We start from the raw sequence: 17366 nt of genomic DNA on the forward strand, positions 1-17366 counted from the left end.
TACCTTGCTAGTCACAAGGTTACCAGCTCATTTATGTTAAACTATATGCCTGAGGCAGTGAAAAGCAAAAATGTTCTCTTCTTTTTTTCCCAGCAAAATCTGCTTATGTCATTGTCAAATAAAAGAAAAACCCCCATATAATCTTTCATTTGTCAGCCTCCAGCACACAAACGGTTTAGACCATTGTTCTGTATTCCTGTATCTCCAATAGCAACAAGACTGAGCAATTCATGTTCTGGAGCAGGAAAAAAAAAGAAGCGATGATTGTCGGCTAAACCTGAATTTCTACATTATATCGCCACCACCTTGAAGTAGTGGGCCCCCATACTTGGGTGTGGGATTTTCTGCAGGCTAAAAGGAAAATCATGTTTGCTTTACTAGGAGCCATGCTATAAGAACAGGCTTGTCAGAGAATTTAGGAAGAATGTGTGCTATAAATGTTGGAAAACAGAATAATGTATAAGAATTTTAACAAACAGATATGGTAGGAGGCACAAAATCTATGCAGACATACAGAAATTTTTCACTGCAAGACAGATTTCAATCTATTAATTAGGGGTTTTGCCCCAGACTCCTGGCTCAGATTTAGAGGGTACCATTTTCCTTTAATGTGATTTGAGCTGTGTCTATATGAAGATAAATGGAAGCAGAAAAAGCTGTAACCCTTCTTTTAATGGCTCAGTCATTTTGACTGGCCTCCCTGTATTCAGCTGTTGGTTTCACAATCACCAATTTCCTGATGAATGGCCGTTTTGTCCACTTAGAACCCAATTACATGTATAAAAGCAGCTTTCACTATGTTATACAAGTGTTATTCAGGAAAGTACAGTCTTTCCCCCATTCAAATATACAAACCTTTGACTAACACCTACTTATGAATGCCATGTTTCTTGCCTTAATAGAGGGAGATCATCTAAAATCTCCAATGATTTTGTAGCTCCGAACATTCTCTGCTATTTTAATATACACTGGGGAGAATACAAATAATGTGATAAACAGAAACAGACCAATCACAAACAATGCAACAAGCAGATACAAATGATAACATGAGACCAAAAGGCCTTATTTGTGAAGGCTTTAAGAATCTAACATTTTTGTGTTGAATACACAAAAGGTTTGGTTAAATGACAAACCAAATCCAAACTCTAATTTACAAATTATAACTTGAGAAGACCAAATGCATGATCTGAAATAAAGAAACTAGAAAGGTTCAGATTTGGTTAAGCCAAACACTGTGGAATCCTTCAAAAAGTGCTGCGATTCAGCCTAATCCCCAAACCGAAACCTGGATTCAGTGAATTCTTACTTACAAGGCAGCATATTTCTGAAGTTAGGTTAAACTTTTAACTGAGTAAAAACATTTGACAAAATATTTGCCATTAAATTATATTTAAAAATACAAAAAATAAAAAGGCTTGATGTATTTATTTTTCTGCCTGCCTGGGGAGATTGCTTTCTTTCCTCAAAGCAAGTCACCTCATGTTTCTATAGCTTTCCTAATAGACACTTTCATTTGAGTGCTTCTAGATCTATATAGAATTAAATGGATCTTATGTATAATGTTCTTCAAAGTCATCTGTTTGAAGGTCAGAGTAAATCAAAGGGAAAATAACACTTTATTGAAAAAATTTAAACCAGAGAATTTATGATAACAATACATGGCTGTTGTAGAAGCAAATACAGGTATGGGACCTGTTATCCAGAATGCTTGGGACCTGGGGTTTTCTGGATAAGGGATCTTTCTGTAATTTGGATCTCTTAAAAATATTTAAACTTTAAATAAAGCCAATAGGATTGTTTTGGCTCCAATAAGGATTAATGATATCTTAGCTAGGAGCACAAGTACAGGGTTTATTAAAAAAAGTAAAATAATTTTTAAAAATCTCTATTTGAGATGGTCTTCCTGTAAATTTGGAATAATAAGTTCCATGGTAACAGATCCTATACCTGTACAAAAATGTTAAATATTTTCAAATGATAGGCCAGCGTAGACTATGCAAGTCACAGCAAAAAGGGACAGTAGTCTGACCAAAAATATCTCCATACTATGGCTGCTGGTCTCAGGGGGTATCATGTGGAATTATAAAAAATGCAGCTGTTCAGGATGTTGACAGTTTCCTTGCTATATCCCAAATGAAGCTTTGGAAAAAAATATGTTTGGATTTAAAAAGAAAAGGAAGGGGCTCATCCCACTGTACACTGGGTTTCATGGAGAATGAACTGGCACGAAGAATGATGAAGGATCAAAGGCTTAAGATTATGTGAATGTTCTAAATATACCAATGCCTCTCCCTATGGCAACAAAGAGAGGAAAGGCATATTATGACCCATTGCTGTTTTCATTTACTCTTAAATCTAGATGACCTACATTTTAAAAAAAAAATCAGTTAAGGTGGGGTTGTTGGCAAAAGTCACATATAAAAGGAGTTGCCGGTCTATCTGTGTGAAAAATATCTATCAAGATTAGGCAAGCAGTACTGCTTAAAAATAGTTTTGGGGGGGAAGGGGGGTTGATTTTCCTAATGAATAACTGCAAAAAAAGTAGCTTTACTTCCCCATTTGCTGTAAATGTAGTAGACTCCAAAAATATATGGAATGGCTCTTGCCGAGGTAAGCAGTATTGCATTCCACTACTATGTGGCCAAATACAAACATTCAGGGAAGGAATGTCCCGTGCCACCAATGAACTATGCCCTCATAAGGATTAGATGACATTCCCTTCTGATTTTGCATATGCACGTGAACTCCTTTTAGCCACAATGTTTATTTTGCCCTGAGGGTCTTGGTTACTGTTTCTATGTGTGGCCTCAAGCATCCACCCTGCAGTGACACCACTCATAAAAGCCACATACTGTAGCTCTGCTTGGCGGTATGCACAAACCATACACTGTTTATAGTGGGCATGCTAATGTACAATGCTACTACTTTCATGAGCTTATCCATTTATTTTGGAAATAAGTCATATCAGTGTCAGGGTCACTACAATGCAATGAAAAGATTACACAATTTTTTATTTACATTTAACAAAAATAATGAAATCTATACAAAAGTTTAATTGTATTCTATTTTGGGCATGCCCTCCTTCAAAATCCAAAATAGGAGAGAACCATCAAAACCTAAGCTAACCAGTGTACATGGAATCACGGTGAAGTATGTATTTCAAAGCAAATGGCAGACGTGAACGAGCGGTGGCACAATGCTTGCCTTCAGTGCTTTTCCATATGTATTTGCAGCTGTCACTAAACATGCTATATATATATCTAACCATGCGCAATATGTCACAAAGGGCATCTTTTGAACAGGCTTCTCAGGTTGAAGTACAAAACATTTTTGTATTTTTGAAAATGGACACCGACAATGTATTTTTAGGAACGGACAGTGCAGCACATGGAGAACCTTCTCTGGCATGCGAAAGCTAATAACCTTAATAACAAGCCGAACCCAACTTTGTTCGATAAGAAGAGCTGTGCCTATGAAGATGACTTAGTTACAAAAAGTAATGGGATTAAAAGTGCAGGGGGTTAACCTGATAAACACATTCTGAAAGGATCCATGTTGTGTGATTGTACAGGAATGTCATGTCTCTTGGTCAATGAAATGTAAACTGATCGTATAGCAGATCCTGATGGAAGCCATTTCTTTGGTTCTTGGAAGGATGAGCTAGCAGAGATTGAGGAAAAAGGTTTTATTCTGGTCTAACAAAGCTCAGTTTCAGTGTGAAATATGCCTTCATATACTGTATGTTTTTATGTTTATGCACCTTTGGAAACTTTTACAATTTATAAAGTTATGACAAAAAGTATTTTTAGAAAAGTATTTGTCTCTCTTAAGGTTTGCAGCTGGTCATTGTTTTGTGATGCATACATACAGAAAGGTCACATTTTGTTTTCTTCTAGACATGTGCCTAACCAAGGTATTAATGAGTAAGAAAACCTGAAAGAATTTTTAATTGTTGTGTAGCATACCATGTAAAGTTTGTATGGTGTTATTGTTATACATGCTGCTAGTCAGCTTTGTCAAATACAAAGTTACTGACATAAGTCACATATGAAAATTACATACTGTAGAGTTACATTGGACAAAATTTTATATATCCGTATCTAGATAGATAGATAGATAGATATATACATACATACATACATAGTATAACCCTGATTTTATGTCCCTGGTGTAATATTTTTAATAATGTTTTTTCCCAGTCCCATACAGGAAAGCAGTGTTTTTCCCCCAGATTTTATCATTTTCCAGAATTTACACCATATTGACATCATCCCCTGGGAAACGTAAAACTAGTGTTTTACTGTATATACTTATATATTTGTTTGTTGCCTTTGTTTTGAATACAGTAAAAACCCATTTTTCAGGTTTTTCGGAGGACCAGAAAAAAATCGTGTAAAACCTGGGGAAAAGTAAAATTAGGGAAATGTATTATGCATTATATATTAGCGGGACCACAAAAAATGAGGGAAAATTACAAAATTAGGGGATGTAATGAGGTTTCACTGTATAGGAGACCACCAAAACATAAGAAACCACCCACAAAGTGTACCAAATGGTTCTCTTGCCCAGTGTAGGGTCAAAGTCTGTGCATTTAACCTTAATTAAATATTGATTCTTCTCACAGTAAAGAGACCAAGGTTATTTGTTTCTTATTGTAAACTAAGAAATGTATACTGGAAGATTGACTGTCTTGGGCTCACCCCAACAGACTACTGACAAAGAAACCTGGACATAATGTAAGTAAATTCTTTCAGGGCTACTTGGAAAACATAGCCAATTTGACATTTCTCCTTAAATCCACTCTGGGAAAAAAAGGTAATTGTGACCCAGTGTCATGTGTTGTGAACAAGTCCACTTTAAAAGGGTAAGACCCTTAGTAATATACTCTCTCATAGACTATCCCTCAGGTACAGCAAGAATTATAAATTAATCAATATGCCTCCCATTAGGCCCCCAGCTGCTTGTGCCTACCTAACTAGCTTTATGTTTGTATTACCCCTGGAATCCAGTGCACCGGTGGCAGAGTATGATCCTTGCCTAGGGACAGCTGTTGAATGCCAACTGTGTATGCACAAGGGGGTTATAAGTGATTGCTTCAGCATGAGGCAGAGTTGGGAGATATACAAAAAGAGAAGCACATATTTGGGATACATTTGAATGGGAGCTATATGAATGTTGTTCTGGAATTGAGGTACATGTGGTTTGTAAAGTGGTCAACCCAGCTAAAATATATAATGGGATTGAGCTTGCCTTTAAGTGCAGAGAGGCTTTATACAGAACTAAAGATTTCTCAATCTCACTTAGCTTAACTGCAGCCAAACCAACCTGAAATTTGGTTATATATGTGTTTTTTGCCATGGAGTATATAGCTTCTTCCATTTTGTGCTCAGCAGATGTTAAACAGTACCTCTTTGGGGGGAAGGAGGTATGCCTTTAGGGCAGCCAGGTATGTAATTTATAATTTCAGGATAGTCCATGCCAGGGGTTAAAGGCTAAAGGAGGGATTCCCGGATAAATCTTTGCAGATGAACTGGGATGAATCTCAGATTAATTTAAAATTTACACAGCCATAAAACACTTTATTCACCACACTTAAAAGAAGAAGTGGAATTTGTCAGGGACGTTATAAAAAATATTTCTTTTTATGTAGAAAGCCAACCAAGCAAGGGAAGATCCTAAGAACAGAACACCACAAGTTTCTAATCTGAAAAGCAGAAATAGAGATTTCCAACATGCTTAGGGTACTACCCACAAACTATAGTTTGCAGGAGCCACCAATAAGATGACTTTTGTAGAGAACAACTTCATAGTGGTGACTGTACAGTGTTCTTATTTATACACTTCCCCACATAGGAGGTTCCGTCAAATACATCAAAACCCCCAGACATGACGTGTCAACACAATGATTTACCTTGCCTATACTGAGTTACAACCTAATTCCTTTACTACTGGAAATATAAAATATACATTCTTTATGCTTATAATAAATCCATTGAGATTAATGGCTGCTTTGTGTAATCTACAGAATACAGGGAATTGATCAATAAAAAAACAATGCAATATGCAGACTGTATAAGAAGCTATAATAATGGGTACAATGAGGCAACCCAAAATCTGTCCAAAAAAATTATTGGCAAGTGCACAATTGTTGTTGCAGAAGGCCAACAGTAGAGCATATAGATACAGGCCAGGGTTAGTCTGAACAAGCTTCATGCCTTGAACATGCTATTGCCGATTATTTATGGCCTTATTACTGTTAACAATTAACATTGGCTCCTAGCAATACTAAACAAACTCTGTGAATAAAACCTCACAGGAGGCTATTTGGGGGGGGGGGGTGAAGGAATATTTCCAAGCTTTGTATTGCTTTAGATTTCACTGTGAAGTTACTTAAACCCTACAGTGACTTAATTTATTGATACACTCTGAGACGTTTAGAGGGTGAATGCTAGAGGGGTTTTCTACTTAAACAGAAACATATGTGAAATATAGAGTACATTATTGCTTCAAGAAATCATGGGGATTTTTACAAATATTCTACGTAAAAAAATCTGGATTAAGTATTATGCAATAATACTGACTAAACCACACTGAAAGAAATATGCCAAGAAGTGCTCGAACATTGGCCTTAGAAGAGACGGTCATGTTTCTAGTTGTTAATGCATTAAACAGCCAGGCCAACATGTAATGTATAGTAAGAGAAGCTGCTGAGAAAGAAAGAGCAAACAACAAGGTATCAGAAGAATGGGAGAGAGAACACATTGAATTCAGGCCACAGTGGTGCCATTTCCTACTGATCATGTTGGTATATCTATCCATATTAGCACTTTGGTATGATTAGTTGCCAAACGGATTAAGGAGCCATTAGCATTATCCAAACCCTTTGCTAACTGAGAAACAATTGGATCAGAGGTATATAGCCAAACAGCCATTGATCAACCCATTCTACTGTTATGTTGAAAAGGCTGATCAACCCATGTGAACTCAGAAGCGGCTGACACTGAATCATTAAATATGCAGAAATGTAAACCAGTGGTGGCAAATGACCTAATGTGTACTGTCACATTAGAAAATGTGTCTATTTTTCTATGAATTTCTAATGAATTTCTTTTTTTATACCATTGCATTACAAATTTAAAACCTATAAAATCTATCAGGTGTTGATGAACTATAACCATTATAAAGTGTGGCTAAAGAGCATCTTAACTGGATTTGAACACATCCAATTAAAAATAAACCCTTCCCTGCAAGAGAAGAGAATTTTTACACAAGCGTGTTAATAAAAAACAAAAAAAACACACAAATACACAATACTTAGATTGTAAACTGTACTTGACAGGGACCTCCTTCCTTCCTCTTGTCTCTTTGTATATTAAAATATACATATATACGCTCAATATGGCTCCCACATACTGTTTAAATTACAAGGAAAGAGATAATTTCCTATATAGGACTAAGGGAGCAGTACCACTTAGGCTGGAAACACATGGAAATTGTCCATGCGTGATTGCATATATATATATATATATATATATATATATATATATATATATATATACTGTATATATATATCATAAGCAGCTTTACATACATACAGTACGTTCTCACAAGGCCTATCCTGACGTATAGAAAGGGAACATATTTTCCTCTGGGCATTTCCTCATACCACAAAGAGGAACCTGTCCTCATCTAGTGCAGACAATTCTGCATATGGTCAATGTGGTCAAAACAATAGTGCTACAGAAATAGGGTAATGTCAAATGTGACATACTGCCTGAGAAAGTGCATTTTGTCTCAATTTTGTCTTAATTAAAAAGAAAAGACATTGGGTGGTGCATTGAAACAACAGGGGTCAGTTACAAAGCAGGCATTTTATAAAGCCACAAAAAAAGCCCCAATTGCCCATTTGTAGTACTTTGCAGACTGTGTCCTGCAATGTGTAACTTGCCGTAGGCCTCTGTGCTGCTTTTCAGAGTGCAGAGGCCTGTACCATGTCTGTGGATCGAGATGCTGTCTGTTGTGAGATCCAGAGCCAGTTTCCTCTTTCCTTTTCAGGAATCCCAGCTGCCGGTACTAACTAGTTGGTACTGTCTGGGCAGAATGTTGTTGATACTGGGCTGGAGATCATCAGAGAGTCTCACCAACCTATCACCACCTTCCAAGCTATGGTCTGGGACTGCCACATTTGGGTAAGGGTGCTGGGAGTTAATGTTCTACTACATTTGTGAAGGGCACCCACTGCTTAAAGTATAGAATGTGTTATGCCAACAGTATAACAACCAGAATAATATGAACAAATGCAGTGTACACGCTACCATTTTAATTTTCATCCAATTACAGTCCCATAAGCAATAGAACGACATTCATTATTAGATTCTTGGTTTTAGAACCAGCATGACATTCTCCAAAGTAGCACATCAGGATTTGTCACCTCTGTGGGTCAAGCTGTGCTTCTATTCTGCCCCTGGCCATGTTTTGTATCACTCACTTAGATTCCTTATTGAGCTTTTGGGCTAGTCCACACGAGGAGATTCAGGGAGATTTTGTCGCCTGGCTACTAATCGCCTCGTCTTTTGAGCAACTATCTCCCTGAACTGCCTCAGCGTTTTTCCCCATAGGCTACAATGAAAAGTTGCCTGCGCTAATGCACACGCAGCGATGCGTTTTCAATAGTTGCCCAAAGTTGCCTCAGTGAGGCAATTTCAGGCAACTATTGAAAACGCATCGCCGTGTGTGCATTAACGCAGGCAACTTTTCATTGTAGCCTATGGGGAAAAACGCTGAGGCAGTTCAGGGAGATAGTTGCTCAAAAGACGAGGCGATTAGTAGCCAGGCGACAAAATCTCCCTGAATCTCCTCGTGTGGCCTTACTGTTCATCTGCCGCAAGCTACAGATTTTTTTTTTGAAAGATGGTCGGTGATTATCCAACAGGTCTGACAATTAACTGTCTGAGGCTTGCCCAATGTTGAAGTCACAGTTCATGTATGATAGATTGTTTTTTCACTTTTGTTTTTAAAATTAACTTCTTTTTAGTTTTGATTTCTGATCAGTTGCACATTTTAATATATATCTGGTTTGAGAATCAGTGACTAAAAGAGAAATAGGAGTGGAGCTGAACAAAAAAACATGTTTTGGTTTCCTTCAAAGTTTGGTCTCAATCAGTCTTGGGCAATATACAACCTGCAAGATATTGTTGAACTACAACTCTCAGAACAATGGGATTTATTCATAACTTCTGGAGAGCCACAGGTTCCATGTAAATAATACAGCAAGGCCTCTCTACCAACAAGGAAATGTGTTGACCCATACTGGGTGCAGTGCAGTGCTCATCCAAATAAATACCATTTAAATGCCAGGCATATAAATAGTTAACTTCTTGCCTCCAGGGAGTCTCGGCCAATACAAGGGGTTAGCAGGGGAAAAGCAGAAAAGAGCAGACATTCTGCTGAAGGGTCAGCTGACAGCTCCCAGTATCCTCGCACAAAGACCATCTGCTAGAGGCTTTTATTGTGTGGCTGGCTTTCAGAGCAGATGCCTCTTTCTTTAATGTGCAACTTGCATTTTATAAAATTCAAAAAGTCACGTGATCCCCTGTAGCACTGTACTTCTGCAGGAACAACACAGGGATGGATGGTGCTGTCACGCAAAATTACCTTAAACCAACAAAATATCTTGAGACAGACCAAAACAACCATTTAAAAAAAAAAAAGAATGTTTGTATACTGGGGTAACTTTCCATTTGTTTCCATTAAGTTATTTATTTAAGATCTCTCTCATATTTCAATAGGAACACCCATAGCGCCCTGTTTCAGTGAAGACTTCCAACACAGATAGCTATTGTAACAGCCCCCTGTAACTACAATCACTACTAGTGCTGTCATGGTTGTCTAAGGGCCACAGGATGCCTCAGTAGTATAATCTGGCAACACCCACTCCTAAGCATAATTAGAAATATGCAGAGATCAATGTCTTTGGGGACACAGGAATTTTCAGTATTTTACAATTTAAATTAAGAACGCATAAACTTGATTCATATATTCTTGTGTGGGGGTTCAATGCTTTTTAAGCTGGCACATAGCTACAGACTATGTTCTTAGACCCCTGGCAATAACGCTATGCTATTTTTAGCATAAATCACTGGCTTTTTAGTGCCTATTGTAATTACTTTTATGTCATTTTTCCCTAAGAGCATTAGAACAGAAGCCTGGATCTCACAGGCATTCATAAAAGGTTTCCTTAATTACACCGTGTTGATACAAAAGGTGAAGAGGGATCTGCTCGAGAACATTTACATGTTTATAACAAATATTATCTTTATTTCAGCAGGGCTTGCCAATAAAGTGTATTTTTACATTGGAGAATATAAAGACACCTATTTTGTGCACAATACATTCCTTCTACTGTATATCTGTATATATATATATATATATATATATATATATATATATATATATATATATATATATATGAATGCAAACCTATTTCTTAGAGGCATTCTTAAAGGCATTATACAGGCTCCCAGTCTTATGCACAATAGGTATTTTACGTGCATACACTAAAATTCCTCTCATGCAGCTTACTGCCTAATAGGGGAAATTAAAATAAGATCATCTGTTCTTATAAAAACAAAGTATTTCTTCTTTAATAGATCACTAGTTGCAATCAAGATATTATTGACCACCCTGTCATTGTGTCTGGAACATGGAACTTGTTATCTGGAAGCCGATACCTTGATTCAATTTAGGCATCTCAGCTGTTCTCCTTGTACCACTTGTGTACCAAGTGTGGGACAAAGGCAGCTGAGTTGCTCCTGCATCTGTTCCATCTCCAGCCGTCCAGGCACAAGGCTAATCCTCACAGAATGAAATGTTGCCCAAAGCAGATGACGCCGCTACTTAATAGCATTTCCGAGATGAACATCTCTGCTCTTTGGTGCTCTGCCGTGAAGTTCTGTCTGATAAATGTTCCAGACAAGGATTCAAGCATATTTGTTCCATGATGTTTATTGTAAGAATTAGTTCAATACAGAAACATTAGTGACATATATTCTGCTGCAGCTTTATAAAAATCCATAAGAAATTAGCTTACTCATACTCATACTGCAGCCATAAAATAGGGCTTGTGCTCTTCTAAAGCAAATAAAAGGTATTCTCTTATTACCCTGACATGTATATATATCTGACATGTAGAATTCAGTGGTAAGGTGGCACAAAACACTGGTCTTCACTCCAACATAGATGCAAATTAAAAGTTTTATTACGCAAATAGGAACATCTCAGAGGGTGGCCTTCCGTGTTTCGTGCCTTATGGGCACTTAGTCATAGGCTCTTTAATGCATATTTATCTATTTGTATATAATTTATGTAAAAGGTGACAACTCCCACGCCTTTTACTGAGATCAGTTAATTTTTAACTTCAGTGCAAAGATACAATAAAGTTCTCTCTTTATCACGCAGAGATGTGCAAGTTGTAGATATCATGGCCATCTGTTGTGGTGATCGGACTTCAACAAAACTACATAAGGACTGCAGGTTGGCCAATGATATTGTGTGTTTGTGCTGCCTTGTCATACTATACCTGCTATCCCACAGCCAAAGTCCCTACTATTATCCCATTGCTACTATAGACTATTATCCCACTGCTCCTATAGGCACCATCTCTCCCTACTATACCTGCTATCCCACAGTCACAGTCCCTTCCCAGAGACTAGTATCCCCACTGCTACTATAGGCACAATCTCTCCCTACTATACCTGCTATCTCACAGCCACAGTCCCTTCCCAGGGGATATTATCTCCATTGCTACAGGCACCACATAACCCTATGATACCTCCTATTCAACCATTACAGTTCCATGCCAGAGGCCATTATTCCCATTGTTACTATAGGCACAATATCACACAATAATACCAGTAGCAGTTCCACCTCAGAGGCTATTATCGCCAGGATTACTATAGGCACAAACTTGCACTACTATAACTGCTATTCTAGAGCCACAGTTCCTTCCCTTTCCAGTGGCTATTATTCCCACCAATACAGATCTTTACCTACTACAAATGCTCATCTTCCTAGAGATATCACCCCCCATTAATATTGTCACCGTTCCATTGGCTGAACAGTCTACAGGTAAATGTTTTGGATTTTTTTGCACTCTTGCACAAAGGCTTTTCCATGAGACTGTACTATATGGTGTGCCAGGGAATAAGACTCTTCTCAAAAGAGCTTTTGCCTGTTGTGAAACCACAACTTCCAGTAGAAGTAGATTTTAGAAGTGGGAAGGTCTGTACTTGTACAATGTTGGGCCATCTCTGTCCTAGACTGTATGCTCCACCAACTTCTTTTTATAGGCTTTCTGATTTATCTCCTTAGTAAGTAGTACAATATTATATAAATAATAAGAGCAAGTAGAAATAAGTACCCTCCTCCATTTCTACATACAATTAATGTGCAGCAGTTCAAACCCATCATTGGTTCCTTCTGTCTCATTGCCTTTGCCAATTATGAATTAATGAGATAAGCTATGCAGCACACTGAGTTATTAATACATGGAATAGCCTCCTTGTGTGTATGGCACAGGTACATCCCATTACAAATCTAAAATTAACCAATACTTAAGATCGTCAGAGATATTTTGAGAATGAAACAAGCGATCAATTAATATACTTAGTCACAAGGTCACTAAATGCAATATACAGCCTGTTTTATTGCAAGGGAAACCCACAAATCATTTACAATTAGGAGTACAATGAGTTCAAGTCGGAATTCCTAGAACATAATTAAGGTTATAAATATGAATAGACTCAGATAAAAGCCTCACAATAACATGTCAAAAGAAGGATTACAAGAAAAAGGGCAAAGTTTACAGATGTGTTCACTGTAAAATATAATCTCCTAGGGAAGCAGGGATACCCTTGCACGGTAACTGCAAAGTCTGCCCAGGACTAGTAACTCTAGCAACCAACCAGTTTGTTTTCACTTGTAAATGCTCCTGGTAATTGATCAACATGGGTTCATTAAACGTAGGAAATTTTCACTTTTTGGACACTGCGACTTAAAAAAAATCTTTGGGGCGGAGTAATGTAATAAAAGTGCTTACAATCTAACTCACTGCAAAGGGAACCTGACTTAATAAAGGCTGACCTTTGTGACCTGGTTTGTAACATAAAGGAAAAAACTGAATACTATCAATAACTCCTAAATTCTACTATTTTAAAAATCCCTAAGCAAAAGTCTATTTAAAGACATATACCATGTGATGTTCTATCTTGTCTCGTGATTGCATGCCACTGATACAACTATACTGTACACTTTATCTAGCTCTGGCCATTCTGTTCAAAGATCATAGTCAAGTCTTGCTGTTAAGAGGAAATGGCAGTTTTAAGGTTCGTATGAAGTCATGTAATAAAATAGCTCTGGTTTTTCTAAAGTCGTATTCTAAGGCTGATGGGACATTGTACAACTTAATGAACAGGCTCCACTGAAGGGTACTGCAGAGTGTAAAGGCTTTTGTGAGCAATGGATGAACAAGGAAATGGTCATAATTCTCTCACTGGAGAAATAAAGTAAAGACAATTTTTCGCAAGTACAATAAACCACATCAACCAATCCGAAACTAGCTTTGACCTAGTCTACTGCAGTTGAATAAATGAAAGTAAACATCAGATTGGTTGTTATGGGTTACTGCACCAATACAAGGTTGCACCTGCCTTTGTAAATATCCCCCATGTTTCTGACAATGACAAACTCCACCTGCCATTCATATGAACTAAAGTCCTACAAATGGCAGCAGCAGCAGGTAGTGATACTGTCCGGATTGGCCGATACTGGGAACCTACCTAATTACAATCACAAAAGCAGAATGCATAATCGGAATGGCTGACAAGTGATTCACACAACAAGGACTCTCCCTACATTCTCCAACAACAAAAACACAGCAGATGGAACTCAATGGAAATAAATGTGGATTATAAATGAAAAGTGGAATAAAAGCCAGTGCCCTAGCAGAGTGAGTTTAACTATTTTCCTGTAATCGTAACAAGCCTGTGCATCCCACTAGAGATCAGAAGAAGCACCTGTTCATGAATCCTGGCGGTTCCTTACTGATAGAGACACGGTTTCAACCAGTGCTCGGAGTTACATAGCAACAAACCAGGCTACATGGAAACAGCCGTTGAGAAAAACAACAAAAAAGTTTAAATGATGCCCCTCCCTCCCCTGAACGGTTCTTTTATAAACTGAATAATGTTCCCTACCCAGGAACTACCCAGCCCTCCAGGTAGAAAGAAGAGAACAACTGCCAGGGTGCAAGAAAGGTTTCTTTTTGCAGGAACTAAACGTATAATGTGCAGAACTCCACGAGCTCTATTCAATTCTCAGATTATTCCACTTGAACCCTTTGCAGATTAGTTTATCTGCCCCCATCCCTTACAGAACTGCAGGTTTACAAACCAGAACTGGCCCCCAACAAAGGTTTTATTTTAAGCCCCTTATGCTGAAATATATGTAGTGCTTTATAGCCTCAATGAAAGTATTGCAAAAAGGCTATTCACCACTTAGTAATATTAGTAAAAATGCTGCCCTCTGCTGTTGTTGGACTACAATTCCCAGCATCCCACGGCAGTTAAGGGTTGCTGGTAGCTGCCATTTATCTGGAGTTTCTCAAGTGTGGCACCCCTGGTAAAGTCAACTTATACAGAAACACAGATATAGAGATGTAAGTAATTAGTTGATAGATCTAGCTCGAGAAATGTAGATAAAATCTGACTGAGGACTACTGGTTATGTATTGCTATAGTTAGCTTTTGGCAAGCCGGCAAAGGTACCTGTAATAGATTTAGAGCCATGTACATATAATCAGATACAGAAGATATCAAAACAACAGATACAGCTCAAAAGATAGAACAAGATAGATCAATGAATAGAAAGAGTAAGCTATATAGTAGATAGATAGATAGATAGATAGATAGATAGATAGATAGATAGATAGATAGATAGATAGATAGATAGATAGGATAAGATAGATAGATAGATAGATAGATATAGATAATAGATGGAAGATAGATAGATAGACAGAGAGAGAGAGAAAGCGAGAGAGAAAGCGAGAGAGAGAGAGAGAGAGAGAGAGAGAGAGAGAGAGAGAGAGAGAGAGAGATAATAGATGAAAAATAGAGTAGATAGAGCTATAGATAGATAGAGATGAAAGATAGATAGATAGATAGATAGATAGATAGATAGATAGATAGATAGATAGATAGATAGATAGATAGATAGATAGATAGATGATAGATGGTAGATATAGATGATAGATAGAGATAGATGATAGATAGATAGATAGATAGATAGATAGATAGATAGATAGATAGATAGATAGATAGATAGATAGATATGATAGATACTGTACATATATGCCAACTAATCCAGCACCATGGAATGGCCACTTTTGCAGTGATACAAGCAGTACTGCTACTTTGAATCATACCCTGTAATAGCACCATGTGTTTATGGTTCATTCGTAGCCCTAAGATCTCTGTTCCTCCCAAAAGCATCCAATGAAACTACAGGTTTGATATTGATACAGTGTAAGAGATGGCAGCAGAATTTTCATTAATTCACAAGGCAGGAGACAATGTGATTGGCAAACTTTCCAATGGCACAATGGGGCAGGAGACTGACCACCAGCAGGCTGGGGTCCAATGAAGCTGTGTATGGGCACTGATTGGCACAATACAAGAAAGCAGGTGCCTAGAGTCGTTCTTTCCTCCAGTGAAATGAGTGTATGTACCCCCACATAGTCACACACACAGCAAGGTGTTAGATTGTTAGCTCACCTGGCAAGGTTTTGTGCGCCGTGTTCCCCATGCTCCGATCTGATGCCAATGGGTGCTGCAGCAGCTGTAAGGTGTCACACTGCCCAGTTCCGGGCACTGAAGGTCCATTTAACCCTGTCTTCTCTGGTATATGATACTGGCCGCTCCCACTGTGTGTAAGCACGATGCGCTGATAACTCCGAGGCTGCCGAGCAGTAACCTTTTCCCTGCCTCCCTCCTCACGGCACAGCAGCCTCAAGCCGTCTAATTGCGTCCACAGCCTGAGCGACTCAAGCACTACGGGGCGGGACTGAGAATCCGGATACGCCTCCCGTCAAGTGTGACACGCCCATCTCTCAACTCTGACTGACTCTGTGTGAAGCTCTGTCTCTATGAATAAAAGAGGCTCAGCGGGGGAGCGGGGCAGCGTGTGTGTCAGCTGCGGGGTTGGGAATAGGGAACACGCAAAAATACAGATATGTATTTATGATATATGACGTAAATATCCACGGTCGTGGCGACACTCGTTACGAAATAAATTGTCAAGTTCGCTATTAAGCCGAAATAAGGCGCCATTTGTGTTTCCTTTCCTAAGCGATGTTTTTTTTCGTTGGGAATCCCTAGCTAAAACATGAAAAAGCTTTGTTTTTGTACCCTGGTGCTATGGCTTTGTTGGGTGATGATAATGTTATCGTCCTATTGGTCTCGAAATCAGTATTCACATCCAGGGCTGAAATCAGAACCCGCTTCTTCGTGGGACTCCTTTTTGTGGCATATTGTGAGGCGGCACTAAATAATATTACTGGGCCCCACAGCGAATTATTTTTTCGGACCCCCAAACGGTCTAGAGGTTGACCTGTTTTCGACCTGTTTCATCCGACAGTCAGATCAATGTAGTTGTAACATGCGATTTCCCGTTTTCCGTAAACCATCCGACAGGTCGCATGTGTTTAGTCGCATTGCAACATGTTGGGTCAAAACGCATCATCGAGTCCTGCCCTTATACCATGTGAGAGTCCAGGCCCGGACTGACACTTTGTGGGTTCTGGCAAATGCCAGAGGGGCTGCTATAAGGTGCCATAGAAAGTCACTATTAAAGGAACAATCAGTGTGAAAATAAAAACTCTGTAAATTCATAGGCTGTGCAAAAAATAAAATGTTTCTAATATAGTTAGTTAGCCAAATATGTAATGTATAAAGGCTGAAGTGAGTGAATGTGTAGCATAACAGCCAGAACACTACTTCCTGCTTTTCAGCTGTATAACTCTGAGCTAGTCAGCGACTTGAAGGGGGGCCACATGGGACATATCTGATCAGTGAGTTTGCAATTGATCCTCAGCATTCAGCTCAGATTCAAAGGCAACAGATATGACCCATGTGCCCCCCATAAGTCTCTGATTGGTTACTGCCTGGTAACCAGGGTAACCAGTCAGTGTAAACCAAGAGAGCTGAAAAGCAGGAAGTAGTGTTCTGGCTGTTATGTTAGACATCCACTCACTCCAGCCTTTATACATTCCATTTTTACCTAACTATATTAGAAACATTTTTTATTTTGCACAGC

General features: G+C 38.5%; 1 protein-coding gene across 1 annotated transcript in view; it reads right to left on the reverse strand.

Moving 5' to 3' along the window:
* neurl1b.L (neuralized E3 ubiquitin protein ligase 1B L homeolog) overlaps nt 1–16107 on the reverse strand; it is a 54495-nt gene extending 38388 nt beyond the window's left edge. The window contains exon 1 of the mRNA XM_018252167.2: nt 15827–16107. Coding sequence (XP_018107656.1) covers nt 15827–15857 — 31 coding nt within the window. The 5' untranslated portion in view covers nt 15858–16107. The remainder of the gene's footprint in view (nt 1–15826) is intronic.
* Nucleotides 16108–17366: the final 1259 nt, after the last annotated feature.

This window comes from Xenopus laevis, chromosome 3L (assembly GCF_017654675.1).
Source record: "Xenopus laevis strain J_2021 chromosome 3L, Xenopus_laevis_v10.1, whole genome shotgun sequence".
In the NCBI taxonomy this organism is placed as follows: Eukaryota; Metazoa; Chordata; class Amphibia; order Anura; family Pipidae; genus Xenopus; species Xenopus laevis.